General features: G+C 48.7%; 14 protein-coding genes across 14 annotated transcripts in view; 9 read left to right on the top strand and 5 right to left on the bottom strand.

Annotated features, from left to right (window-relative positions):
- Window positions 1-144: 144 nt before the first annotated feature.
- Window positions 145-1,656, bottom strand: FPRO_11501 (uncharacterized protein; the record flags this gene model as incomplete). Its single annotated transcript, XM_031220984.1, has 3 exons — window positions 145-893; window positions 965-1,283; window positions 1,330-1,656. The coding sequence occupies 3 exons, from the start codon at window positions 1,654-1,656 to the stop codon at window positions 145-147; spliced, it is 1,395 nt and encodes a 464-aa protein (XP_031086588.1).
- A 401-nt stretch (window positions 1,657-2,057) lies between these two features.
- On the top strand, window positions 2,058-3,527 carry FPRO_11500 (uncharacterized protein; the record flags this gene model as incomplete). The annotated part of the gene is made up of 2 exons (XM_031220983.1): window positions 2,058-2,660; window positions 2,712-3,527. The coding sequence occupies 2 exons, from the start codon at window positions 2,058-2,060 to the stop codon at window positions 3,525-3,527; spliced, it is 1,419 nt and encodes a 472-aa protein (XP_031086587.1).
- Window positions 3,528-4,304: 777 nt separating this feature from the next.
- On the top strand, window positions 4,305-6,226 carry FPRO_11499 (uncharacterized protein; the record flags this gene model as incomplete). The annotated part of the gene is made up of 2 exons (XM_031220982.1): window positions 4,305-5,359; window positions 5,407-6,226. 2 exons carry the CDS (start codon window positions 4,305-4,307, stop codon window positions 6,224-6,226), a joined length of 1,875 nt encoding a protein of 624 aa, XP_031086586.1.
- A 387-nt stretch (window positions 6,227-6,613) lies between these two features.
- FPRO_11498 (uncharacterized protein) lies at window positions 6,614-7,879 on the top strand (the record flags this gene model as incomplete). Its single annotated transcript, XM_031220980.1, has 3 exons — window positions 6,614-6,742; window positions 6,796-7,255; window positions 7,305-7,879. 3 exons carry the CDS (start codon window positions 6,614-6,616, stop codon window positions 7,877-7,879), a joined length of 1,164 nt encoding a protein of 387 aa, XP_031086585.1.
- A 131-nt stretch (window positions 7,880-8,010) lies between these two features.
- On the bottom strand, window positions 8,011-9,525 carry FPRO_11497 (uncharacterized protein; the record flags this gene model as incomplete). Its single annotated transcript, XM_031220979.1, has 2 exons — window positions 8,011-8,771; window positions 8,829-9,525. 2 exons carry the CDS (start codon window positions 9,523-9,525, stop codon window positions 8,011-8,013), a joined length of 1,458 nt encoding a protein of 485 aa, XP_031086584.1.
- Window positions 9,526-10,703: 1,178 nt separating this feature from the next.
- On the top strand, window positions 10,704-11,649 carry FPRO_11496 (uncharacterized protein; the record flags this gene model as incomplete). Its single annotated transcript, XM_031220978.1, has 2 exons — window positions 10,704-11,048; window positions 11,101-11,649. 2 exons carry the CDS (start codon window positions 10,704-10,706, stop codon window positions 11,647-11,649), a joined length of 894 nt encoding a protein of 297 aa, XP_031086583.1.
- Window positions 11,650-11,880: 231 nt separating this feature from the next.
- Window positions 11,881-13,834, bottom strand: FPRO_11495 (uncharacterized protein; the record flags this gene model as incomplete). Its single annotated transcript, XM_031220977.1, has 2 exons — window positions 11,881-13,667; window positions 13,726-13,834. The coding sequence occupies 2 exons, from the start codon at window positions 13,832-13,834 to the stop codon at window positions 11,881-11,883; spliced, it is 1,896 nt and encodes a 631-aa protein (XP_031086582.1).
- A 645-nt stretch (window positions 13,835-14,479) lies between these two features.
- FPRO_11494 (uncharacterized protein) lies at window positions 14,480-16,068 on the top strand (the record flags this gene model as incomplete). The annotated part of the gene is made up of 2 exons (XM_031220976.1): window positions 14,480-14,693; window positions 14,747-16,068. 2 exons carry the CDS (start codon window positions 14,480-14,482, stop codon window positions 16,066-16,068), a joined length of 1,536 nt encoding a protein of 511 aa, XP_031086581.1.
- Window positions 16,069-16,202: 134 nt separating this feature from the next.
- Window positions 16,203-17,259, bottom strand: FPRO_11493 (uncharacterized protein; the record flags this gene model as incomplete). The annotated part of the gene is made up of 3 exons (XM_031220975.1): window positions 16,203-16,675; window positions 16,729-16,825; window positions 16,873-17,259. The coding sequence occupies 3 exons, from the start codon at window positions 17,257-17,259 to the stop codon at window positions 16,203-16,205; spliced, it is 957 nt and encodes a 318-aa protein (XP_031086580.1).
- A 736-nt stretch (window positions 17,260-17,995) lies between these two features.
- FPRO_11492 (uncharacterized protein) lies at window positions 17,996-19,189 on the top strand (the record flags this gene model as incomplete). Its single annotated transcript, XM_031220974.1, has 1 exon — window positions 17,996-19,189. One exon carries the CDS (start codon window positions 17,996-17,998, stop codon window positions 19,187-19,189), a length of 1,194 nt encoding a protein of 397 aa, XP_031086579.1.
- A 1,548-nt stretch (window positions 19,190-20,737) lies between these two features.
- FPRO_11491 (uncharacterized protein) lies at window positions 20,738-22,161 on the top strand (the record flags this gene model as incomplete). The annotated part of the gene is made up of 6 exons (XM_031220973.1): window positions 20,738-20,905; window positions 20,964-21,068; window positions 21,137-21,227; window positions 21,284-21,380; window positions 21,436-21,696; window positions 21,747-22,161. 6 exons carry the CDS (start codon window positions 20,738-20,740, stop codon window positions 22,159-22,161), a joined length of 1,137 nt encoding a protein of 378 aa, XP_031086578.1.
- A 193-nt stretch (window positions 22,162-22,354) lies between these two features.
- On the bottom strand, window positions 22,355-23,319 carry FPRO_11490 (uncharacterized protein; the record flags this gene model as incomplete). Its single annotated transcript, XM_031220972.1, has 2 exons — window positions 22,355-23,187; window positions 23,241-23,319. 2 exons carry the CDS (start codon window positions 23,317-23,319, stop codon window positions 22,355-22,357), a joined length of 912 nt encoding a protein of 303 aa, XP_031086577.1.
- Window positions 23,320-24,030: 711 nt separating this feature from the next.
- On the top strand, window positions 24,031-24,354 carry FPRO_11489 (uncharacterized protein; the record flags this gene model as incomplete). Its single annotated transcript, XM_031220971.1, has 1 exon — window positions 24,031-24,354. The coding sequence occupies one exon, from the start codon at window positions 24,031-24,033 to the stop codon at window positions 24,352-24,354; it is 324 nt and encodes a 107-aa protein (XP_031086576.1).
- A 9-nt stretch (window positions 24,355-24,363) lies between these two features.
- FPRO_11488 (uncharacterized protein) overlaps window positions 24,364-25,070 on the top strand; it is a gene marked incomplete at both ends in the record, with an annotated part of 1,251 nt that continues 544 nt past the window's right edge. Inside the window, one exon of the mRNA XM_031220969.1 lies at window positions 24,364-25,053. Within this exon, the coding sequence (XP_031086575.1) occupies window positions 24,364-25,053 (690 nt within the window). The remainder of the gene's footprint in view (window positions 25,054-25,070) is intronic.

The raw sequence follows: 25,070 nt of genomic DNA, 5'->3' as shown, positions 1-25,070 counted from the left end.
GGCAGACAGAACTTAGAACCCTTTTCAGGCCCTCAATGTCATGATTTACAGGCGCTCCAGTGGAAATAGGAAACGTGACGCGATCTTCGATATATTCAAATCTCTCCCCTAAAACAGTTCCAAACCCTCAAGTTCTTGATTAAACTATGTCGAGATATTGAGTTGCGCCACAGCTTCCTGACCTCCCCGAATGCCCGACCTCACAGCTCCGTCCATGTACCCCCTCCAAACTGAAGCCGTCTCCGTTCCAACAAAATGAATGTTCCCAAACGGCTCAGCGATACTATTTCCAGAGTCACCCGCCAAGAACCCAGGTCTCCAAACAGGACCAGGTCCACCTTGAGCCCAAGGATCCTTCGTCCAATCTTTCTCAATGACATTGATAGGCTCGGGTACAGTATCCACGACAGTGCCAAATGCAGCGCGGATGTCCTGTAAAACAACCTTCTTTCGTGCTTCAGTTGGCAGTTTTGACCACTTCCTCCCTGGATCGCCAGCGTGAAAGCAAGTTATGCTGTATTGACCATCTTGAGGAACGCAAGTGTCGTGCGTGAAGACGACTGGACCGTCGGCGGAGCTATATACGCCTGAGAGACCTGCGGAATGCCACCATGGCTCTGTATATACAAGAACCGTTTTGGTGTAATATCCTGACTTGGCAGACTCGCTGAGTGCCTTCTTGGCTGGTGGAAGACTTGGATCGAAGTGGATGAGAGGGTACAATGGTGTTGGCACTGAAACGATTACCTTGTCTGCTCTGTAGACATCGCCGTGAATAGTCTCGACTACGCAGCCCTCGCCATCCTTCTGCTTAATGGCCTTAACAGCGCTTGAGACCTTCACGCTTCCTGCGTTTAGACCAGCAGCAAGGCGATCACAGAATGATTGATTGCCTATCCATATCGTCAGTCAAATCCCAGTCAAATTCCAGCCAAATCCCAGCCAAATCGTTGCCAAAGCTTACCCTGTCGATTACGAAGATACTGAGCTCCATCCTTAAAGTCAGATATAACATTCTTCAGACCGGTTCCTCGTTTCAATATGTCGAGAAAGAACAGAGCGCTGGGTTCATCGCTTTCCACGCCGAGTAAGCTGCGAGTGATGCTGTTGACGAGGGCTGAAGCACCAGGATCATTAAATCCTGCGATGAACTCGGCGACGGTGATGGAATCAAGTTGCGTTGCGTCTGGTCCGTCGGAAGGATTGCCGGTGTCGCATTTCTCAGCATACTCGGAAAGGAGCTGCATGAATTGGTCGACTTCCTTCAGTTGTTCCGGCTCAAGCTAGGCATGGTCAGACTGGCTCATCAGAGTGACACGACAAACTCACATTTGCTGGCATCTCAAAAGGGATGCAATGAACCTCTCCCTTTTCATCTCTGTACAGACTACGCCCCTCTGTACGCTGCTCAACAAGATCGAAGCCAAACTCTTTGGCCAACTTGTAAATCTCGCTCTGGCTTGTATCGTTGATCCATGAAGCGCCTAGGTCGACAATTCCATTGTCTTCAGAGACCTGAACGGACAATGTCTTGCCTCCGACACGGTCCATGGCTTCAAGGACGATATAAGACAGACCGGCATTGTGGACTTCCCTTGCAGCTCGGAGACCGCTCAGTCCGGCACCAACAATAACGACTTGGAAGGCTTGTGTCATTTTTCAAGGGTGTATACTTGGATGAGATGTGATTAACAGTTTGTGTCTTTTGGATGGAAAATACTCAGTCTTTTATAGATATCATGGCCGTTCTACCGTGAACTTGAGAGTTTCATCATGTTATCGAGCCGCTATCGTGTGAACCTCGTTGGTTCCTGATCAACCCACAGTGATCTCCATCGTCTAACCCTCCTTGGCTTAGCTCGCCATGTCCGCCAATGAAGGCAAAGAAATCTTCCCCGCAGCGCGGCTCGATAAGATAAGAACTCTCTAGACCCATGTTCCACTCATTGGTCGCTGGACTAACAACTTTCTCCCTTCTGTTCTTAGATTCTCCTCCCAACGTTCTTGCATTTTTGGAGGAGTATTACGGCTCAGCCACTCTCTATTGGATGATGGACATGACTCAAGCTCCCTCATCCCGGGCAGCTCCTCGATATCCGACGACATTCCGAGTCTGGCAACGTCGCACCAAAACGGGATGCCTTACTTGCCGTTCAAGAAAGAAGAAGTGCGACGAAACCAAGCCGCAGTGCAGTGCCTGTCGAAGAAATGGACTAGGCTGTAGCTGGCTTCAAGATAAGCAAACCGCAGCGCTTCAGTTACAGCCCAGAAGTGAAACGTTTGCCCACCCAAACCACAACAATCGGCTCCTTGGCAGCAAAGCATGTAGCCTTACCAACGTTTCATTGCTCCTATTACAACATTACACTTTTGAGACAGCTGTGATATTGCCAGCGGGGAAGCCCTCTATAAATCCATTTATCTCTTTTGTTCTCCCTCCCGCCGAGGCCGACGATGTAATTATGCACTCAGTCCTTGCTGTCAGCGGTGCACATTTGTCGTTCAGACTACAAGATGCGACGGATGTGGAGATGGCGACACTAAATCACTATATACTTGCCATACGTGGTGTTCAAGAAGTCATCGGCGCCGGCCAAGTCATTGATAAATCTGATGTTCTCCGCCTATTGTTAGCTATCTCATTCTTATCACAATACGAGGTCAGTTTCATAAATGATGGAGACTTTGAACAAACAATAACAAAATGCTAGATTTTGATGAGCACACCGAATCCTAACTTATACCTTCACCTGAAGGCCAATCGCCATCTCTTTCTACATCTCCTCGGCCTTGGATACAGGCCTCCGCTCGACTTACAAGAATTCGATATGATGTTGAGCTTCGCATATGAAGGGTTCATATTTCTCGCTTCCTGCAACACAACTCCATCGATTGGGGATGACGAGTTATTATGTGAATCAATTACCGACCACCTTCGCCCATTGACAAATTCACCATGTTTTGGTTCCATGCTGGCCGGTTCACATTCGTTATTCGAAATGATCCCACTTATACAAAGGCTGTGCTCATCACGTTTAACGTTTGAGTCACTGGGCTTAGAAAACTTGCCCCCCGAACTTTGGGTAACCTATGAGATGTTGCGAGATACTATTCAGTCTTGGACGATAGCCGAAGCAAGCTCGGAACGGATAATGGCCAGTGACGTAATGCGCACCGCGTTGGCAATCTTTCTAGACTGCGCTATAACGAGATACGAGCAGTTAGACCACGGGAGTATTGAGACATCGGCCAAGTTTGTGATTGACACAGCTGTGCAACTCGAGAACTCATCATATGCAACCCATATCGTTTGGGCGCTGACTGTCGCTGGATCTTCACTCACCGATAAGTTCTATCACAGAAAGCTTGTCGAATTTCTCAGCAGGTCGCGTTACAAGATGCGACATCTAGAAGTCCTGCAGCAAAGTCTTTACTTGTTCTGGGCTGAAATGAACCCAGCGATATTTGGACCATTTGAGTTTCAAGTATTGATGGAGAATCATGGAACGTCTCTGTCAATTATGTAATTGCTAGACCCAGCAACGAACTAATTAGCTTTAATTCAATCTTGTTGTCAGTAGTATCCTGTGTTCTTTACCTTTGTCTCAGGGGTTGAAACCTTTTACATGTCTCAACATTATAGGCTACTGGCTGGCACTGGTCTCAATGGAAGCTGTTGGCCATGGTTCCCATGCCATAGCTTGTCTATTTATTCATGTAAGCGTCGAAATGCGACAATCACTTGCCGGATAGTCTGCCGTCGATTAATTACGGTAGGCTCTATTTTAGCTCTACCTTAGTGATGGATTTATTCAACATTATCTGTTCCGCTCCTCGCTATCTTGTCTTGATAGCAAGATAGACTCCTGGCTACTCATTGGCTTCGCTGTGTTATAGCGCGGGTCAGAGCGACTGGGATACTGGAGCGTAAGTATGAGCACGCTAAATGGCTTGAGTCAGGGACCAATGTCACCCCGAATCCGGACATACTTAGCTTGTCCTTCCCCACAAAGCCAGCTCTGACCATGCTCCTGCGTACTCTCGTATGACGATTCTTTTCACGACGATCCAGCATAGTCAAACCAATTAACAAGAGTTAAAATCCGGTTCCAGTTGCGTATCTAGGAAGCTCAAGATGCCCAGCGGAGCTCGATCACGCAGCGGATGCGCCGCATGCAAGTCCCAAAGGGTAAATACAGTGACGATACACCTGACAACAATGCACAAATGCGCTGACAGATTCATCATGACAGTTGAAGTGCGATGAAACTTGGCCGTCTTGCGGAAGATGTACCCGCCTCGACATGAATTGTTCTGGACCCATTATCCGCCTGAGATGGTCGCAAAAACACCAAGCACGTCCTGATAATAGAATCCAAAAGCGAACAACACATACGAGACAGAATCTACAGCCTTCGACAGCCAGGCACTCTACCATTACAGATCAGCCGGAAGCTACCTTCCTGGATTCAAATTTCCCTTCGTTATTTAATACTACTGCTGTGGATGGAAATCATGTCCTTTCTCCCACCCACGGTGGCGACGGCTGGATCGATGAAGTGTTTGGAGACATGATGCCGGAGCTCGTGTCATTTGGTCTCATACCGAATGCGAGCACGACATTAGTCCAAACGCCAGAACTGCTGCAGATGGCAGATGATTTCGGCGCAACAACTGAGACTGCGGGGATGAGCCCAAAGGCGCCACCACAGCAAGAGTGCGAGGTTTCAGCATCGCCCGTCGCCTTATTACCGATTGATACGAATCGACCGCAGACCGTCTCATCTCTACCAGTACAGGTCACGGAGACACCGCAACCTTACACTTCAACAGTTGTCGATCGACCCATAAACGATTACAGTACCATTCTCGTGGAGTACTACTTCAAAGACACAGCCGCTATACTCGCCCTATACGACAGCGAGATGAACCCATTCAGATCAACAGTCTCTCGCATATGGACATCCTCGGAGCTGATGTACTGTACACTTCAAAGCATGGCTGCGTCTTTTCTCTCAAATGTCTATCCTCAGTTGCTGAATACCGGACTTTACTTTCGACAAAAGGCTATCCGTCTTCTTAATGACCTTGATGACTCTGCGATCCATGAACAGGCGCTTATTGCGTTGTTCATGATTGGTGGAACAGCTAGTTGGTTCGATGTTAACGATACTGGTTCCGAGTACTTCCCCCGGCTTAAGAAATATGTACAGAGTCTCAAGACTTCGGGGCGTATGTCACCGACAGGACATAGTCAAGCATTTTTTGAGAATACCCTGGCTTGCTGGGAAATGTTCCTGGCCTTTGTGGTCGATAGCGATGAGACTGATGTTTTTGATTTACCGCATCTACCGCTGTTGTAAGTTCACCTGGTAACTACGACTGAATGGTTTCTAACTCGATCAGACCGGCAGATCCTCAACCAGGACCTGGATCAATATTCCCCGTGGTCCAGATCCCCCATCCTGTAACTGGAGTTGCTCATGAGATCCATACTACTCTCGCAAGAGTCGGTCGCTTGGTCAGAAGAAACCGCCGTCGCGCCATGTCCAAGCAATTCCTCACACGCGAATTTATCTTGGAGGCACATCGCGAGGTTGACGAAGCAGCGAAATTAGAGATGTTTCTCACCAACCTACAAGTTCCGTTAGAGTCCGCTATAGTGCAGACGGGAGACTCACGAACACCGACATGGCATCTCACAGCTCTAGCAGAAGTTTATCGCTTTGTTGGCCTTCTTCAGCTGTACCATGTCTTCCCCGATACTCTTGTATCGAGGATGAACCTACAGAACTCGAATGCAGGGGCTGAAGTATCTGCACACGAAGCGGAGGAGCGGCTAAGACAATTCACTCTCAAGGCCGTCGAAATCCTGCGCTCCATACCAGCTGAATCTGGGACCAAGGACTTTCATCCTTTTCTGATCGTCGCAGTCTGCAGTGGACTCACGATTCCCGTTGTTGATGTGTCAGTTTCTCCACAGAGCCTGGCGGGCTTGGGGAATTCGTTAGCTCTAGTGGCGGCTGATGTGCATCGGGCGCGAGGATTCTTGAGGGGCCGACTCCAGCTGCTTTTGCACTCTCTCCCCAAGAACCCGATTCAGCGATGCATTGACATTGTTGAAGCGACTTGGGCCGAGACAGATAATCGGCATGGGAGTGTAGGACGACCTGCGTACTGGATGGATGTGATGATGCAGAATAACTGGGAGACTTTTATGGCGTGACAAAAGAGAGCAGTCACTGTCATCAATTACCTTCGCATGGAGATGCTAAAGGCCTCAATTGACAGATGTCTCAATCGCTTATTCTAACTGTAATCGGCACGGGATGTTACACGAGAAAGCAGCGTGATTATCCTGCCCACAAATCATCTTTGCAGTTGAGGGATCTAGTGTAAGACAGAGGGTGACTAGCCTGGAATGTCCTCTTTTAGTAGGTCGTTACGATTGTGCTCCGCTATACGAGTCGCCCAGTCACAACTCACATGCTTATCGACTCAGGCGCTTTTTCGATGTTGGGCCAAGAAAATGATCACCCATGACCATAAATAAGGCTCTTCTCAATTCGGGGAAAGAAGTAGAAGTCTAAGTAAGCCGAATTAGTCAACGATAATGAGATTCGACCATTTACTTCCGGTTTTCACCCTCGCTGGGCTGGCTCTTGGCTGCAATCACCATCACGACGATAAGAAATGGACTGCTGAAGAGTTGGCCGAGCTTGAGGCAAAATGGGGCTTCGATGTAAGTTCGTTCTTCTGATTGTCCCCTAGATATTGTGACTGACAATCATATAGTGGGCATTCGGCGGCATTGGCACATTCGCGCACCTTAATCACGTCAAATGCCTTACAGAGCCCACCGAACCTTACGACATCGCTATCATCGGCGCTCCATTCGACACCGCTGTCACGTATCGACCCGGCGCACGATTTGGTCCACGAAGTATTCGACATGCCTCAGGCCGCCAACACTCTCTCCGCGGGTACAATCCTCGAGCAGACATCAATCCATACCAAAACTGGGCCAAGATTGTGGACTGCGGAGATATCCCTATAACGCCTATCGATAATGATATAGCCCAGAAGCAGATGACGCAGGCCCTGGAGCAATTGGGAATGCGCAGGACCGTGTCGTCTATTTCCTCCAAGCCCAAGCTGTTCACGCTCGGTGGCGATCATAGCTTGACTTTGCCGGCCCTTAGGGCATTGAAGAAGGTCTACGGAGATCGCGGGATTCAAGTCCTGCATTTCGATGGTACCTAAGCCCACCGAAATTTACAGATTTCTTGCTAACATACCTGTAGCTCACTTTGACACTTGGAACCCTCACGCATATCCCTCTTACTGGGGAACAACACCTTTCAACCATGGATCCATGTTCTGGTTAGCCAACCAAGAAGGGCTGCTCTCCAACTCATCATCACATCCTTCCGTGCACGCGGGCTTGCGAACACGACTCACAGGCATCCAAGACAACGAAGACGACACTGCACAGAACTGGATTCGTTTTTCAGCTGACGATATCGACAAAATTGGTACTCAAGGCATCATCGATGGTATCATGAAGATTCTAGGCACTGAGAACTTGGTATACTTGTCGGTGGATATTGACGTCCTCGACCCAGCTTTTGCTCCAGGAACAGGCACGCCCGAGCCAGGTGGTTGGTCTACCAGGGAGTTTATAAACATCCTTAGAGGCATCGAGGGTCTAAACTTGGTTGGCGCTGATGTAGTGGAGGTTTCGCCTGTTTATCAAGGAGCGGGCGAAGAGACGACCTTCGCGGCTGCGCAAGTAGTTTATGAGATCTTGACGTCCATGGTCAAGAGAGGATTACAGGATCTGGGAAGGTCGGAGAAGTCTAGTAAGGATGAGCTGTAGTTATGTCTGTTCAACTCATTGTCATCACAAAACAAGAATGGGGAGAAATACGGGTCAATCTCACACAACATCCAATAATAGACTGAACGAGGACAGCTATCCTGATCTGTGTTTCGTGAACAACGGTCGGCTTACAGACGAGGATCACTCAGTGACCAAGTAGACGTTCCATCCCGCGCCACGGTTTCCCAACAACCAAAGACAGGCTGAAATAAACCAATGAAACCTTCAGTTTCGTGATCATGAGACCATCCAGATGCCCCAACCATGCTTGTAGGATGTGGCTCTGTGGTTGCACTATCATGGACAAAGTCAAGCGCATCAGTGTTAGCCTGGGCAGCAAGAAACGCAAGTGAATCCAGAAACCCCATCCCTACAGGCATAACTATTTGTTTGACGTTTCCGATACTCGAATAATTGTCGAATTTTGCATGCCCTTTGTTATCGAAAGTTTGCCGTGCCTTCGTAAACTGTATAGTTTGCAGAATATTGTTCGTCTTCGAAACCGTGGCGTGTACATTGACGACCTCTTCATCGCGGCCAATACCCATGGAAACACAAGTACCCTGTTTTCCCCCGGTATCAAGGTGATCATCACCGTAGTGCAACTGCAAGCCAACAACTTTCCTAGTTCCACCACTCTCAGTGTGATAACAAACAATCCGGCTGAGCTTCCGCCCATCTTTAAAGAACGAACTCGCATCGAAGCGCGTGGTTTCCGGCCTGATACCACTCCAAAGCCATCGAGGATACTCCAGGTGCTGGTAGTACTGGACGTGGCCTATATAACCCGGGTTGTATCGCTCCCAGAGACGAGTAGGTGCAAGGATTTTGTCAAGTTCCACTCCGTACTGGGTATTGATATCATAGTTGAGTTGCTCGTACAGTTTGGCTTTGCTGGTATCGGATAGTGCTCAATCAGACGAAATGCTAAGTTTGGAATTGGCACGCTTGTCTTCCACCTCATGGTATGTAGACCCATTCATATATTTCCATTCTTCATGGGTGATTTCCTTCTTCCTCTTCTCGACGCATTGAGTTCTTGCGTTGGTGACTGCAGCTTTAAAATCACTGATTGCCTTTGCAAGGTTCTTTTCGTATTTGGCCTTTGACGAATCTGTGCCGTCTATCTCCATGCAGTATTTGCAGCGAATCCAAAGCGCAGAGATGTACAGCGTACCGAATGGGATAATAAAGGGAAGGCAGTACCAAGGTGATTCGTTCTCGATAAATGAAGGCGCCTCGAGGCATAGAAAGGTGAGGGTTGAGTGAAAGTTCTTGGCCTGGCTAAGTGGCGGCTGGTCCGTCCAGTTCTTCAGTACGAGGTAGATACCGTGAAGTTTCTGCCTCATCATAGTGGCATCATGCTGTTGGATCTTTTCGTCCACAAGAGCTTCCACTTTGCCCTTGATGCTGTCCCAAATATCTGAGCCGCCTGGCCAGAAGGCATCCAGCAAGCCCGAGAGCAATGAGCCAATAATAGGCACCTCGCTCAGAGCCGAGCAGATGACAACCTTGGTCACTTCATCGACGTTTTCTGAGTTAATGTTCTCATCAGGGAGATATAGCCCTGGTGTACTCACAGATACCGTCCTAAGGACATCGTGTGTTGTTTTGAGATTGTCGTTAAATTCGTCAGATATCATCTTGTCTGCCGTCGAAGACGTGAGCTAAAATAGATAAAATAAAGTAAGTTCTAGGGATGCATCAGGCTAAGGACAATATAAATCCTCGATAGTTATCTGTACCAGACATCACTAATAATATAACCTTTATGCTTATAGTTAGAAATCTTTTCTGGCGTCTAGATCTCTCTAAACCTTACTGTGGCTTCATGCATAAATAGGTCGAGACTCTGTTAGTGCCAAGTATAGAATGTCCACTGGCCTACGAGATACTTCAAAATCAGCCGTAGTGCCATGATCCCGCCGTAGCTAACTGTGTAGACTCTGCAAACCGTTCGAGACTCTATTAGTGCTGCAGTAAAGTTACCAAAGCCCCGATAATTTTCGGTCATAACCCCGCTTTCCTCATTAATAAGTCGATGGATGAATTTCTGGCTGTAGTGTGGACTTTTCCCCTGTGTCATATCTTTATTTACTTCATGATATTGGGTCTTTTCCTGAGAAACGGTGTCTCAGGGTAACTCTAATTACCCATTGCTATATAAGCATACTGGAGGCCTGCCGCCTGGAATTATGAGCTCGTGAGAACGAAGAAACGGCTATTGAAGGTTGTTACAGGGTAGGCATTATCTTTGAGACCCTGGCGAACATGACTTGAACGATAACAACACTAGACCAGGCTTAAGGCGGCTTATCATGTTCAGTACCCTTGAAGCACACTGAGTGCCGCAGGAGGTCTCTGGCCTAGATTGTTGCCACCTGGTGAGCCAACAGACCAACAAAATCTGATCGCCATGAGAATTACCCCTTCTAGCTAACCTTGGCGGTCCCGCATTTCCAGTAGCGTAAGCGGTCCAAGCCCCGCTTCCTCGCGATCCCTGTAAAGCATATCACAAGTCTTACTCCATCTGGCAAAACGAAGCTAGTCTGCGCATTAGGCGAATGCCTCAAGGTCAAGTGAGTCGACGGAAGGCCAAGCTGATCAATCTGCATGAGCTGAAAAGATAGCACGTACGAGCGAGACGACGCCCACGACCGACTAGCCAGGCCTATCCTACTTGGCGTGACGCATATCTTCAACCAGCATCAGACGAACGTGTCATTGGCAAACGAGTTGCATCAACTAAACGAACGCTTATCATAGTGGCTAACCTCACATGCCCTCATTTTCACGGTAAAGACTCAACATAAGACTTATAATGGATCTCGGACTAGGTCTCCAAGGTGATGTAGTGGTGGTGACAGGCGCAGGGGGGCAAATAGGCCAGGTCATCGTCGAAGCATTTCTGAGCGCTGGCTGTTTCGTTGGGGGCTTCGATATTGACAAGTCCAAGTTTGTGAAGCAACACCAGAATCTGTTCTGGATTGCTGTCGATACCACCGATGAGGAGGGCATGATTGCCGCGTGGAAGAGCGTCGAGGAACGGTTCAAAGCGACTCCTACACTCTGTGTCTGCGCAGCCGCAGTTGATCTGAGCTTCATTGAGCATCATTCATCTATAACGAAGATGCCGACTAGCCAATTTCGCAGAACTCTTGATATAGTACGTTCCAGTCATTGCTACTCTGTGAGAAGTGTTTCTAAATATCTTATAGAATACAACCGGAACATTTATAACGGCAAAGTTATGGCTCCAACACGTGGAGAACATGGTTAAGAATAGTAGTCCAACGGCCAACGGCCTAAATGGCTCGCAATCGTCATCAGGGATACCACCGAATGGACAAAAAAAGAATATCTCGTTGATAATTATCGGCTCAGAGGCTGGAGATTTTGGAGTCGCCGGCAACCCAGACTACGCAGCAAGTAAAGCTGCAGTACAATTCGGTCTCGTCCTATCCCTAGCACCAGACGCTGCACGCATCCACCCATCGGCAAGAGTCAACTCTATTTCCCCTGGAGCTGTTGACACCAAGAGATTCAGCACAGAGTGCGAAGAGGACAGCTCTGGTGCGCTCCGGTGGATCGAGTCCGAGGCGACTGTCGCTCAGAAGAAGGCAGTGGATGTCGAGGGCATTGCCAAGATGTGTCTGGTGCTGGCGAGTGAGAAGTGGTCACCCTCAGTCACTGGTCAGAATGTGAGGCTGAATGGTGGGAAAAGTGGAAGGCTTTTCTGGAACCAGAACGGTGATGCCTTGTGGTGATGCTTGATAGCCTAATATGTCATAAATGTGCCCCCAAACAGTCGGCAAGAACTGCAAGGAATTAGATGCCTTTAGTGAAGGGTTAAGACTTAAAAGAGTATCCTGAAAGGTTTACTTAAGCGTCTCCACGCACAGGTCAGATTGAACGCATTTCAAGTGTCACAAGAGAGCCGCTCACGGTAGTAGAGAAAATAACATTGCAGACTCGTTTCCAACGCTACGTCACCGGATCTATGAGCTAGCCGTCCTTGCCTTCCAAGCCTTTGCTACATCTGTCATACACTCAAAAGTAATTTCCCCTTCAGTAGCGCTACCTGCCTTTGCCTTGAGTTTGGCGACAAACTTGTCAATCATCACAATAACATGAGATCTACCAGCGCACTCAGGATGCAGAATAAGCGGGAAGATAGACCCGTATCCAGGACCAGGTCCTTCATCCACAAAGCTCTCATTCTCCCACAACCATTCAAATCGATCTAGCCACATCTTCTCTATGACATCGGTACTCACGTAGCCTTGGGTCGTTGCTGAGTGCGGGTAGTAGCATAGAGGGGTAGCGTCCTCGGTGTACCAACTACCAGGAATTTCTACAAGGGGCGTTTCCGCCTCCTGTGATCCAGGCTCGGGTTGCTCCGTCAAAGCTATTGGCTTCATCCATGTACTTGCAGGTTGACCGTAGTCTGGGATTGCCGGCTTGCCTTCTGCGAATGTCCTGGGGAGGAAGTAAGGCAGACTGTCGTGTGAATTGAGGCTGGCGTCGTAGAGAAACCCGTGATCTTCCAAGAGGCGGACTGTTGACTCCCTGATCTCGTACAGGGGAGCTCGGTATCCAACAGGCTTCTTGCCCTGGCAGAGCGAAGTGGCTAGTTCGATGCACTTCACCAGTATGTCACGTTCTTGTTGCTCAGACAAGGAGTATGCACCCTCGTGACTATAGCCATGGAGGCCAATCTCAGCGCCGCTTGCAACAATGGCTTGGGTCTGTTTGGGGTAGCTTTCCATCGAGTGGCCAGGAATGAACCATGAAACTTGCTGCGATATGCCATGTTTGCCGAATACCCTCAAAAGTCTATCGACACCGACGTTGCCGCCAAAGTGGGCAGCTGAGTAGTCCGCCAGCTTGTTCTCTGGAACATGGCCCGTTCCTATCAGCCCCGAGACCGCGTCAAAGTCAACAGAGAGACAGATTCTCAATCTTCGACGTTTCTGAGGAGGACTTGCAGGGGTTGGTAAGGTCACTCTATGAGTCAAAGAGTCGTTGGCGACTTTGGTCTGAAGCTCATCTTGCGTCTCCCTCCATAGCAAGCGCCCCTCCTGTCCTCCATCGACAGATATACACTGGCCCGTGATATGGCCCGCAGCCCTATGAGATGCCAAGAACGCCATGCAACGAGCTGCATCACTAGGCTCAGCGATCTTACGAAGCGCGACAGTTGCTTCTGCTTCAGCCCATCTCTCCTTCGGGTCATCTAGCCGGTCTCCAATTAATGGAGTGTTGATCCATCCAGGCGCGACAGCATTGATACGACCTTTGGAATTGAGCTTGACGATCTCGTTCTTAACGGTTTTTACAAGGCCATATTGGAGACCTGCTTTGCCCGACGCATATTCAGCGTGACCAGCCTGCCCAAAGACGCCTGTTTCGGAGCCGGTGACTACGATGGCGACGTTGTCTAGCTCCTTGCTCGATGCTTCTTGCGCTTGCTTTACGGAGCGAAGAAAGTGCTTGATGGTGAGAAAGGTTCCTCTCACATTGACGGAGTAGACTGCATCCCATCTCTCAGTATCAATATCCCAGATCGATGGATGACTGCTCTCGTCTGTGATGCCAGCATTGGCGATAAGGATTTGGACTGGGCCGAACTTGCTGCTGGCTTCTCCAAAGGCCTGCGCAATGGATGATTCAGTTCTCAAATCACCCAGCACATGGTGCAGTCTTGTCTTTTGCTCCTCCGAGATTGATAGGGCCTCGATGTCCAGCGGGTTCCTATCGAAAGAGGTGACATAGCATCCGTTGGCTGGTGGCAAATATTAGTCAGAGTGAACGGGTTTGACCTTTGCTCATCGAGAACTTACCAAGGAATTCCTTGACAGCAGCTCCGCCGACCCCTCCAGCCGCTCCAGTGACAAACACATGGCAGCTCTCGAGGCCAAGAAAAGTTGACGTTAAAACCTGCAGAGACATTTTCAGAGCCTAGCAATGCTGACAAGCGAGCAGTCAGTTCGTTTTTCTGTTGACCGGCCAAGTGTCTTCGAATACACTTGAGCTGTAGATATGCTGCCAAAGAGGGGAGAAGGAATATGCTACCTGCTCTGTTACGTCAGATGTCCTCTATAACCACTGCCCTTTCTCGCTGGAACCCGATTAACCTTCGAGTTTGGTAGCCTGATTTGGAAAGACGGGGCGGTTAAGACATACCCTCGGGGTCATTCTATCAACCACCAACCATCAGCGAACTTCCCCGCGTTGCCTTGGCTTGGGGATCCTTTCACTGGGGAAGCATGGTTCGATATGTCGGCAATAGATAAGGCCAATCCTATACTAGTAATTCCTGGCTAGACGTAGTTTTAGAGCCATGGTACCTTAGACATCAGAGACCCAGACCACGGTATGTGCCTATAATCGTTGAAGGCCCTTATCGCTGGTATTGCACCCCTGTCCTACCATTTCGAGACTTCTGTAGAGGTGTCGTAGTAAGGCTATAGATAAGACCGTGTTTTGAATAGACTTCAAGCTTCCCATAAGACATCTGGAAGCCGACTCTGTATATGACTGCTTATCCAACTTATCATTCTCAATAATCTATCGTTTTTACAAGCATCAATTGCAATGGAAGAAAACAAATCTCCTGGAAAGAAACACCCCGACAGCACGGCTACCTCGGATAACCACGATGGCTGCTCCGTCGTCGCAGAGCATACGCAGGAGGTACCAGTGAGCTTCGGGCTGCTGTCTCTCACAGGTCTAGGCATCATCATTGGAGTTGTCTGGCCTGCTTCTGGTGGTTCAATCCAAGTCGCTATCTTCAATGGTGGATCTCCAGGTACATTGGATACCACCCACGTTACAGACTCAGAAAAACTGACCTAGCTATAGGTGTTTTGTACGAGTTCATCGTTGTATCACTCTTCTACTTCTTCGTCGCCGCATCCCTCGCCGAGCTTGCCAGTGCCATGCCTTCCAGCGCAGGCGTATACTACTGGGCCTCCATCACACCAGGAAAAAGGTTTGGCCGAATTGTTGGCTTCTTCGCTGGCTGGTGGAATTACCTTGCCTGGATCTGCGGAGCTGCAAGTATGGCTGCGATATGGAGCAACAGCATCATCCAGATCTATGCACTGAAGCACCCCAACTATATCGTGAAGGAAGTTCATGTCTTTGTGGTATTTGTTATCTCCACCTGGCTCGCCTGCTTCTCTGTCTGCTACGCTGGAAGAGCAATGCCTCTTCTCAACCAATTCGGCATCTACTGGCTCCTTATCGGGCTGCTCATCACCATCGTGGTTCTTGTAGCTGTGCCTCTTCGAAGCGGGGGAAGTGGACATGCAACCTCGTCCTTTGTATGGTTGGAGTGGCAAGCAGACCTCGGATACCCCAACATTATAGTATTCCTTGGCGGCATGTTGAACGGTGCTTACAGTGTTGGCTGTCCTGCAGCTGTAAGCCATCTGGCTGAAGAAATACCCCGTCCGCAGAGAAATGTGCCTCTTGCGATGGGCCTCCAGGTCATCACGGGTTTCATTTCGGGTTTCTCATATCTGATTGCTCTCATGTATTCCATCCACAGCTACGACAGGATCTTCACGAGCCCATTTCCGCTCGCCGAAATTTACCTCCAGGCTACAGGATCAGCCGACGGGACAATTTGTCTCCTAATCCTCATGCAGATATGCATTGGCCTAAGCATCATCGGTCTTTACATCACATCCGGACGAACCCTGTGGGCATTGAGCCGTGACGGAGCAACACCGTGGCCATCGGTCTTTTCTAAGTTCAACTTGAGGTTCGACGCACCTATCAATACAACCATGGCCTCGGCTGTGCTCGTCAGTCTCATGGGATGCATTTACGTGGCAAGCCAGACAGCGTTTAACGCTATTATTGGTTCATTCGTACTTATGTCTTCATCGGCATATACCGCGGCGATCCTGCCTCACCTTCTTACAGGAAGAAAAAATGTTGTATATGGACCGATACGAATGGGTAGAAAACTGGGGTTGGTGGTCAACGCTATTGCGAGCGCGTATATGGTGATTGCCTTTGTTATTTACTGCTTGCCATTCTCCTTGCCTGTTACTGCTAAGAATATGAACTATGCCTGTCTAGTTTGGGGTGGCTCGACCTTGCTACTAGGTATCTACTGGCTGTGGAAGGGGAGGCATGGGTATACAGGACCTATCAGGGAGACCAATAACTAATATTTGGTCGCAAGGATACTGATACTAAGACCATAATAGAGGGCTATTATTGAGAGTATTTCTAACCACAATAGACAATAAAATGGAAGCTTTTATGCCGTTGCTTTGTCTATAATGAGCTGCGAGGCAATAGTTCACTTCCTCTTGACCAAAATCAGTGCAACAGCCATCCTGGCCGCCAAAGCCGTCAGCTCAATTGGCTCTCCACTCTGTTCCAACACTTTGCGAACCTTGCTCATCAGGATCCGAGCGGGATCCTCTTCTGTCCCCACGAGCTCGGGATTTTCTTTCTGCCAGCGACTTAGTGAACCGAATGTTCCCACTAATCTCTCTATCCTTTGGACTTGCTTATTCACAGGCTCATCATGTCTTCCCTGGTTACTTTCCTTTCTGCCTGCATTAGGGACGAAGCCGTCTTCAGCAGTGAGGACACGGCGGGCAGACGCTTGCTGATCGTAAAACTCGGAAGTATCAGGATCATTCCAAGGCATCGGCAGATCGACATAGCCGTTTTGAGTGAGGTGAGTACCTGCGGTTGAGTATGGGGTAAGAGCGTCCAGAAACTCATTGAAGATGGATTGAAGTTCGGTGTTGTTATTGAATGAGCCTACACGATCTCGGTGAGCATGTATCAGCCGTCAGAGAAGGGCTTCTGCATACCTTGTTGTCTGAAAACAGTCCATATCGCCACAGTTCCTCCTGGTTTCAACACTTTGGCTGCTGCAGTCCAGAATTTCGGCATATCGAACCAGTGAGCCTGGTGACTATTAGTGAATACAATTTGGCTGAGAAAGGCATATATACCGCAGTCGCAGCTGTTATCATATCGACAGAGGAATGAGGAATGCTATCGATCTTGTCAATATCTTCTGCCGTGCTCAAATGGTATATGATTGGATCGCCGGAGCGAGCCTTGCCTCCAAGGGTAGTAGCTGTCTTTATCATGCTTTCTCCTGGATCAACGCCGTAAGCTAGATCAAAATGCGTCGCTAGCTTTTGAGTCGCAGTCCCGGGTCCAGAGCCAACATCCAATACACATCCAGTCGCTCCATTGGTAGATCTGTGATAGTTCAGGATGAAGTCGATAAGAGCGTCGGTGTATCCGAGTCGTCCTGCAGCGTAATCGGAAGCTTGGTCGGTAGTGTAATTTCTGAAGGTGACATCTCGCGGTTCTGATATATCCGACGTCATGATTGCTAACACTGTAAGAATATCTGCTCTGGTGTAGTGTTCTACTTTACAAACATGGATTCCATCGAGGCGGGGAACGATTTTATAGGCCTCTCAGGTCGGACATCGGGGCGCAAAGTAAGCACCGGCTCCGGGTATGTGACGTATCTCCAACGATAAATAATTTAGTCCCTCCGAATGAATTGACATGCTAATTGTTGAGTCCTGAATGAGCAGTTACGGAAATCAGTACATTATACTCGCTCTCAAGAATACATTTGTTTTGGTTGGGCATGTTACTAAATTGCCTGCGTGCACGCCATACAATAGCCACGCACCGAGCTTCATGATTACACCAACTTAGCTTTGGAGGAGCCAATACTCAACAACGTGTCAGGATAGTTATCACGAGTAATAAATACGAAAAATAATACCTGTTATCCGTATTAAAAAAAGATTAACAAGCTTAATCTTACAATTGTCGCTAGTAAACAGACTATTGTGCCGCTAATCAACGCTATTTAATCCTGTAACCAAATGTCACTATAATCATCAATAGCCTCAAGCCATTTTCAGCTCTAGGTCCAAAAAGAAATGAATTTTTTCTCAGGAGACAGCGCCACTGAGAGATAAGCTTTTCATAAATAGGAAATCCCTCTGTTGATTCCTCGGTCCAGATTTCCGTCTCTCTCATCCCAATATTGTCAACCTTTTGACGTCCGATCTTTACCCCCTGCCTTGTTTTCTGACCTTCATGATGGTCGCCATTCGCTCCTTTCTTATGCTCTCTGCCGCGGTCGGCATCGCGTCTGCTGGAAAATGCAAGCCTGAAAGCCATTCAAGCTCCATCGTGTCGGTGGCCAGCAGCACTGTTTCTGCCAGCGACACCGCCTCGTCAACTGCTTCCGCCTCGGCTACGCTCATCGAGTCTACTACCACTCTGGCTGATACCACCATGAAAACGAGCATTACCGACTCTGCTACTAAGACTGCTTCCAGCGACACTGCCTCAACAAGCGCTTCGGGCTCAGCCACGGCCATCGAGTCGTCTACTACTCTCGCTGATACCACCACCCAAACGAGCCTTGCGAGGTCTACTACAGAGACTGCTTCCAGTGGCACCGCCTCAGTCGAGTCTTCTACTACTCTGGGCGACACCATCACCACGGAAACGACTGTTGCGGAGTCTACTACTGAGACGGTTTCCAGCGCCACCTCTGCCGATGACAGCACAACCGAGTCGAAGCCCACTACTTTCCTCACTTCTTTCACCACGTCGAATGCAGACACCACCACCGAAGCTGCAACCACCACGACAGCTGCCGCCGGTCCCGTCGTCACCTGTCCCTCAGAGGTGGACCAGTGCCTAGGTACCATGGAGATCCAATGTGACGTGATTCTCTCGGGGTTGTCTGGCCCTATCACCCTCCCGACTCTGAACGAATGTGCCCAGGCCTGCAACTCCGACACTTCTTGCTTGGCCTTTACTTATTCGGCGGATTTGCAGTCATGCTTCAAGGTCACTGCTTCTGATTCCTACGCTGCCGTTTCTTTGGATGGCTGGGCATCTGGCATCAAGGGAACATGCGGTCAAAGCCCTGAACCCAGCAGCACCGTCATTACAACCACGGCCGAAACCACTACCACCGAAGCGGCAACGACGACAACCACACTGGCACCAGCCGGTCCTACCTGTCCATCAACGTCTGAGCAATGCGCGGGCAGCGCAGAGGTACTGTGCGATGTACAGCTCGATTGGTTGCAGCTCGCGGGAATCTCCAATGACATTCTCGAGTGCGCCTCGTTCTGCGATGAAGATGATGAATGCGCCGGCTTCTCCCGCATTCGCTCGAGTGGAGCATGCTTCAAGGCCATCCCTGACGAGGGTGCCGTCACCCAGACGGACAAAGCAGGATGGGACAGTGGCATCAAGTATACCTGCGCCAGTTAGATACCGCAAGAGCAGAGATGTACCGTGACCGACTGTTTAGCGAGCTGTCTTGATAGTTGGGAGGGTTTGTAAATGACTCGGGCGCGGGGTCGATGGGGGTTCCCTGAGGGCTCAATGCCACGCAGGGTAAAATTGTAATATTCTTGAACGTTATCATATTTGCACCACTATGTATATCATGTCTAGACATACTGAAATAGTATCAGCCTCTGGCTGTCTTGGTGATGTTAATGTGAAGCCCAGTCTTAGCAAGGGTTGTAGACATGTCCCCTCGATAGAATCAGATAAAGCCATATCAGGGTTTAGAAGACCTCAATCAAGATCTTGACTCACAGTATCACCTGGGGGTCTTTTTTTGCACTCAAATGAGATGGGAGATATACTAACGTAGTAAGCGTTCTGAAGATATAAGTCCTATTCAGCACTATACGTAAACGACTTTCCTGCATGTGATATTCCTGGTACCGCGACGCTGTAATCCCGAATTCTAAGGCCAAACAGTTCAGTTTATGACCATATTTATCTATGTGCTGGACGGGATCCGACTATTTAAACACCAAACCAAGCTGTACAGTCATTAAGTCTACCGCCCAAACCACTACAACAAGAGCGATTCAGCTAAAAGAAAAACAGGGATGCACTTCGTATTATACCCTAGTCTAGTCACCATCGGGTCTAGCTTCAGGGGTGGCAATGAACGATGCATCCCCAGAAAGGCCCCCTTAAACAAGCGCTTTCATTTTGACCTTGCGCTCTATAAATATAAAAATGCAATAGCTTTATTGTTTCTAACCGCAGAGCTGTATCTCATTGTTTGCACGATCTCCGACATTCTCTACAATTGGTCAGAGGTCTGAAACCCGCTTTGGAACGAGACGCTGAGGGCTGTTGCGCGTGTCTCTGCTCAGTCGCTAAGCTAGGTGCGATGTTGGTTCCCAGCGGCGTCAGGGCCGCTGCCCCGGATGAAGGCTGACCAGGCATTGGTGCTGATCGGATCCCCCACAATGTCGCAAGCCTTTGGCACCATTTCGAGGTTGATGCAATCTCCACTGAGTCGGGATGCTGACTAGAACAAGCGCCACCTAAACTCAAAACCTCAACTAGGTCTGGATACAATGCTTCCGATCCTATCACGACGCCATTGTCGTCCGAGGTTTCAAGCTACCCATCTCCACAGTAAGCAGAGATTCACGCTAGAGCTGCTAGAGACGAATCTTTCAGGAGAACGCGGGCCCGAGTCGGCTCTCCACATTCCGATCCAACTGTCTTATTGGGCGGGTCGACCCGCTAGATCGGAATTGTCCATGTGGGTATGGGGAAGATACCGTTACTTCCTCTTGCATGTACGGGGTAGCTACTAAATATATGAACTTGCCTCGTTTAGATCGTGGCTGCAGACCTTTGACTATTCCCTTACGGACTATAGGTGATAGAATGGCGCTCTCTGGCCCCTTAAAAGTCCTGCATTCCTTCTGTGACACACTGTCACCTCTTTCACCCACCAACTACGTGATCTGCTGCTGCTGCTGTATTGCACCAACATCGAAGATGGCGAGCGGTTCGGGCAACGATGCTAGGTCTCAAGGGCCTGATATTCTACGCCTGAACATATGCCTTACCGTATTCTCATCTCTCATCATGATCGCGCGCCTGTACGCTCGTTGCTTCATGACCAGGGCTTTTGGTGTTGATGATATTTTGGCATTAGTTGGTTTCGTGAGAGTCCCCGGGCACCTTTTCACATGAAATCGACGTTAACGCGTGTATGTTTTAGGCCTTGACTGTCGCCATCACCGCCATTGAGATCGCCCAGGTACAAAACGGATCAGGCTCTACAATGAGTACACTCACTTACGCGCAGCTAAAAGCTTTTTTCACTGTACGCGCCGATTCCCTGCAAAAATGACCACTTAGCTTTGTGTCCCAAACTGACTAAGAGAACCCAAGCTTCTACCAGTTGAACAAATGCTGTTGTTCCCAGCGCTCTGCTTCATTCGTCTCTCAATTCTGGCATTCATTCCCCGTCTTCGCCGAGATCGTACGTGTTGTATCATTTACACTACCAGTACAAACTGACAATCGACCTGCCGATAGATGCATTCATGCGATGGTTATGGGGCATCGGCGCTATCATCATCATGACAACTCTGGCACCATTGCTCTTCTTCCTTCTAGAGTGTAGACCTATCGCGTACGTGTGCCATTTTCTATCATTTTCTTCAGTCAATCATCTAATACCACCTCAGGGACCTATTTGATCACATGAAGCCCGACAGACATTGTGTCAGCCAGAAGGTGGAGGCTCATATGCTTTGGGCACATGCTTTCATCGGGATCTTCATTGATGCCGCACTATTCGGAATACCCATCTGGGTCATTTACAAAAACATGAGGTTTGGGTCTCAGGCGATAAAGGTTATTCTCGTCTTCTGCGTTGGCTTAGTTGCCATCGTGGTTGGCATTATTCGGCTTGGCTTCATGATGACTACCGACTTTGGCGTTGACACGTTAGTTCCCTACCTTGGCTCCTTTACTCCCACTAACATTTTCCTTGCAGGACTTACAAAATGGGCCGAGTTGCCATTTGGGTGTCAATTGAATTACACGTTGGCCTCTGGTGCGGCAGCTTCCCAGCTCTTCAGCCTCTGATTCGCCTCGTTTCCTACCAGGTTGGTCTCCGAAGTCACTTATACAGTACAGACAAGACGACCGCTCGAGGAACTCGGACCGGAACTCGGCCTGGTGCAAGCCAGTACATCAGGCAGCCCCATGTAGCTGATACCGACCCCGGGAGTGATGGCGCAAGCGCAAGAGCTATCGTCACAGGCGGTGACGGGACGGCAGAATCTGTAGAGCTTCGGCATGTGGACAGCAAAGGCATCACGGTGATGACTGACGTGGTAGTCAGGATAGAAGATCAAGTTTCCTCTCGAGATAGAGGCAAAATGGAAACAACATGGGATGCAGTCTAATAAAAGTAGTTGACTAGAATATCATACCTTTTTAAACAGAATTCTATGCTTTTAATATTTAAAGAATTCAAATTAAGGTTGATTGCATATAGAAACATTAAATTAATGGTAAATAAATACAGTTCTTCCAACTTATACTAGTATGTAGTTATCTATAACACAGAATCTGTCTATTTAATTCTCTCCCCAGCTCTTAGACCTCCCGGATGCTCATGGTCATCCCTTCATAAGTAGCTGGTGTATCACTACCTCCAATCAGCCAGGTGTGGCCAAACGCTCGCACACCAACAGAATTCAAGCTCCAAGTACCTGCAGTAGGTATACACGTCGGAGCCATACTGGAAGATCCACTAGAGACACAAGACATGGCTGGGACCGAGCACTCGATCCCAAAGGGACCAGACAGCTCGCAAGTCAAGAAAGCTGTTTGCAAAAGAGTCTCGCTATGGCAAGTCACAACAGTCGCAGGTTTGTTGAGTTCCTCGTTCGTTGCACCATAGTATCCGCACAGAAACCAACCGAGGTCATTCACGATCCTGCCTTGAGAGTCGATAGAGTATGATCGGACGGAAGGATTGTCGTCCTCGGTGGCAGGATCGAATATAGCGACAGCGCCGTCGCGGTTGTAAGTTTGAAGACTTCTACCTGAGACGGCGTTTGAGCCGGAAGCGAACATTGTGAAGGTAGGGATGGCTGCGGATGTGGTTGTCTCAGCGACGGTGGTGGTGAAGTCGGTGGTGGTTGGCTCAGCAGTTGTAACCTCGGTAGTGTAAGTCGTGGAGGCTGAGACAGCAGACGTCTCAACGGTGGTAGACAACAAATCCGATGTTTCAGCCGAGGAGGTAAATGTCTCAGTAGAAGAAACAAATGTCTCGCTAGAGGACTCAACTACCGTAGAGGAAGTGGCGCCTTCATCCTCAGTGGTGGATGCAAAAGAAGTGAACACTGAAGTCTCGGTGGAAGCATCTGAACTGACAGTAGTGGATATGGTAGCAGAAGGGACAGCAGAGGTTGTTGTGACTGAGGCTAATTTTATCTCAGTACTCAATCAATCAACACTCTCATCAATAAATACTCACGAGGCTTGCAGGGGCTTGCGACTGCAGAGCCAATGGCCAATAGGCTAAACGCCACTCGCAGATGAATGACAGATCTCATTGTCGCAGATAAAGAGTGACTGAAGTGAATGCAAGCAAAAGAAGAAGGGAAAACCAAGATTCGGCGGGTCTTTTGCATCCTTTTATTATCGTGAATTCGGCAATTGGAAAGGGGCCTCAAAAATGTCAACAGGCTAACAGATGCTACAGTCGATAGTGAGGTTTTTAGTGCAACGCCGAACCCAAGTTGACGGTTCAGCTAAACGAATTCAGCATACAAATCCCCTGGGCGTTAAGTACGCAGCCCGTTGATTGGCTGCATTAGTGCCGTCAGTGGCTGTAATTTCCCGGCTTTAGCAGAGAATCGTTGGTAAGGAAAAACAGAGTGAGAGACCAGGCGTCAATTGACTTGCGCTATCATCTGCCCTCCGTGGGGGTTCTGACTAGCTACCTACTCTCAAGTTTGACAGAGTGGCTTAGATCTAGCCTGCGGGAAGTTGAAATGCCTGACCAAATGAATCTAAAGTGTCTGCAGTGGCGGGTGCCACTCAAGTCTTCGTGGTCAATGATGCCTTGATTGACCTCTTCTGTCAGTGATCAGGCCAGATACGGCACGTCAGTACCGAATGAGGCTGAAGCATCAAGCTTATCAACGTCTAAGAAAATTGGCTTATTACACAGGTATACATTGCCTGGCTTTGGCCCAATATCTCCGGGCCATTTCCATGAATACCGACTCGAAATCTGACCAGAACCCTCGTCGGAAATCCAGATGCATGTTCCATCTGTAGTATTCTCCACCCTCATAGTCTCCATTGCTTCGGCATTCCCCACCAAAATCTCAAATCGTGAGCGGCTATTTCCTCGTCTTCTCTTGCGAAAACTAGATACGAATGCCGATGAGGACAGTCTGCGATTCCAGCCAGCCCTCGACTTTGACAGGGACAGTTGCTACCATACCGCAGCTTTCGATAGGGATGGGACAGTAAACAAAGGCTTCTCCGAATGGGGTGGCCTCCTCGCAAAGGACTGCGGCGAGAAATCCCGGCTTGGCAATGCAAACGTCTACACAAGGAAGCGCTGCAACAACGGTTGATGCGCATACATGTATATCCCAACCTCTCATACCCACGAGTTGCCACTGACCGGATCAAGGTATGACTACTATTTTGAGGCTGATAGAAAGGGTGACTCGACCAGTGGTCACAGGCACGATTGGGAAAACGTAGTGGTCTTTGTCAGAAACGACACCATCCGACGCGTGGTAGGCTCTGTGCACGGAAAGTATCACCACAGGGACAACCCGCTACTACAAGATGGTCACCCTCTAATAGTGTATTACAAGAGGCCAATGACAACTCATGGCCTTCAGTTTGCAAAGGATAAGAACTTAAAGAAGGTTGAGAACCATTATGGGGAGTGGGTTATCGCCGATCTAATTGGCTGGGATAGGTTCCCTACCGAGAAGTTCAGGAATAAATTATCAAAATATGACTATAGAAGGGCGAGATTTCATTTGGCGTATAAAAGGTTTTTGAAGAGTTTGCACAAGACAGCGGGAAAATATGTTCCTGGATTTAACCCTAACAAAGATGGAGGGGAGGAGTATAACCTTAACCCTGAGAAAATCAATATCAGGAAGGGCAAGAAGAATAAAGATAAAGTAGAGGATAAGAAGGTAAAGAGTATAAAGGGGGATGATAAAGAGGAAGACAAGGGCGAGGAAAAGAAGGAGGATGATGATTCCAAAAAGAGAATTAATATCAAGAAGGAGAAGGAGAATGATAAAGAAAAAGTAGAGGGGAAGAGAAA

The sequence above is a fragment of the Fusarium proliferatum genome, assembly GCF_900067095.1.
Source record: "Fusarium proliferatum ET1 genome assembly, contig: FPRO_scaffold010, whole genome shotgun sequence".
NCBI classification, from domain to species: domain Eukaryota; kingdom Fungi; phylum Ascomycota; class Sordariomycetes; order Hypocreales; family Nectriaceae; genus Fusarium; species Fusarium proliferatum.
This window is presented reverse-complemented; position numbering and strand designations above follow the sequence as displayed.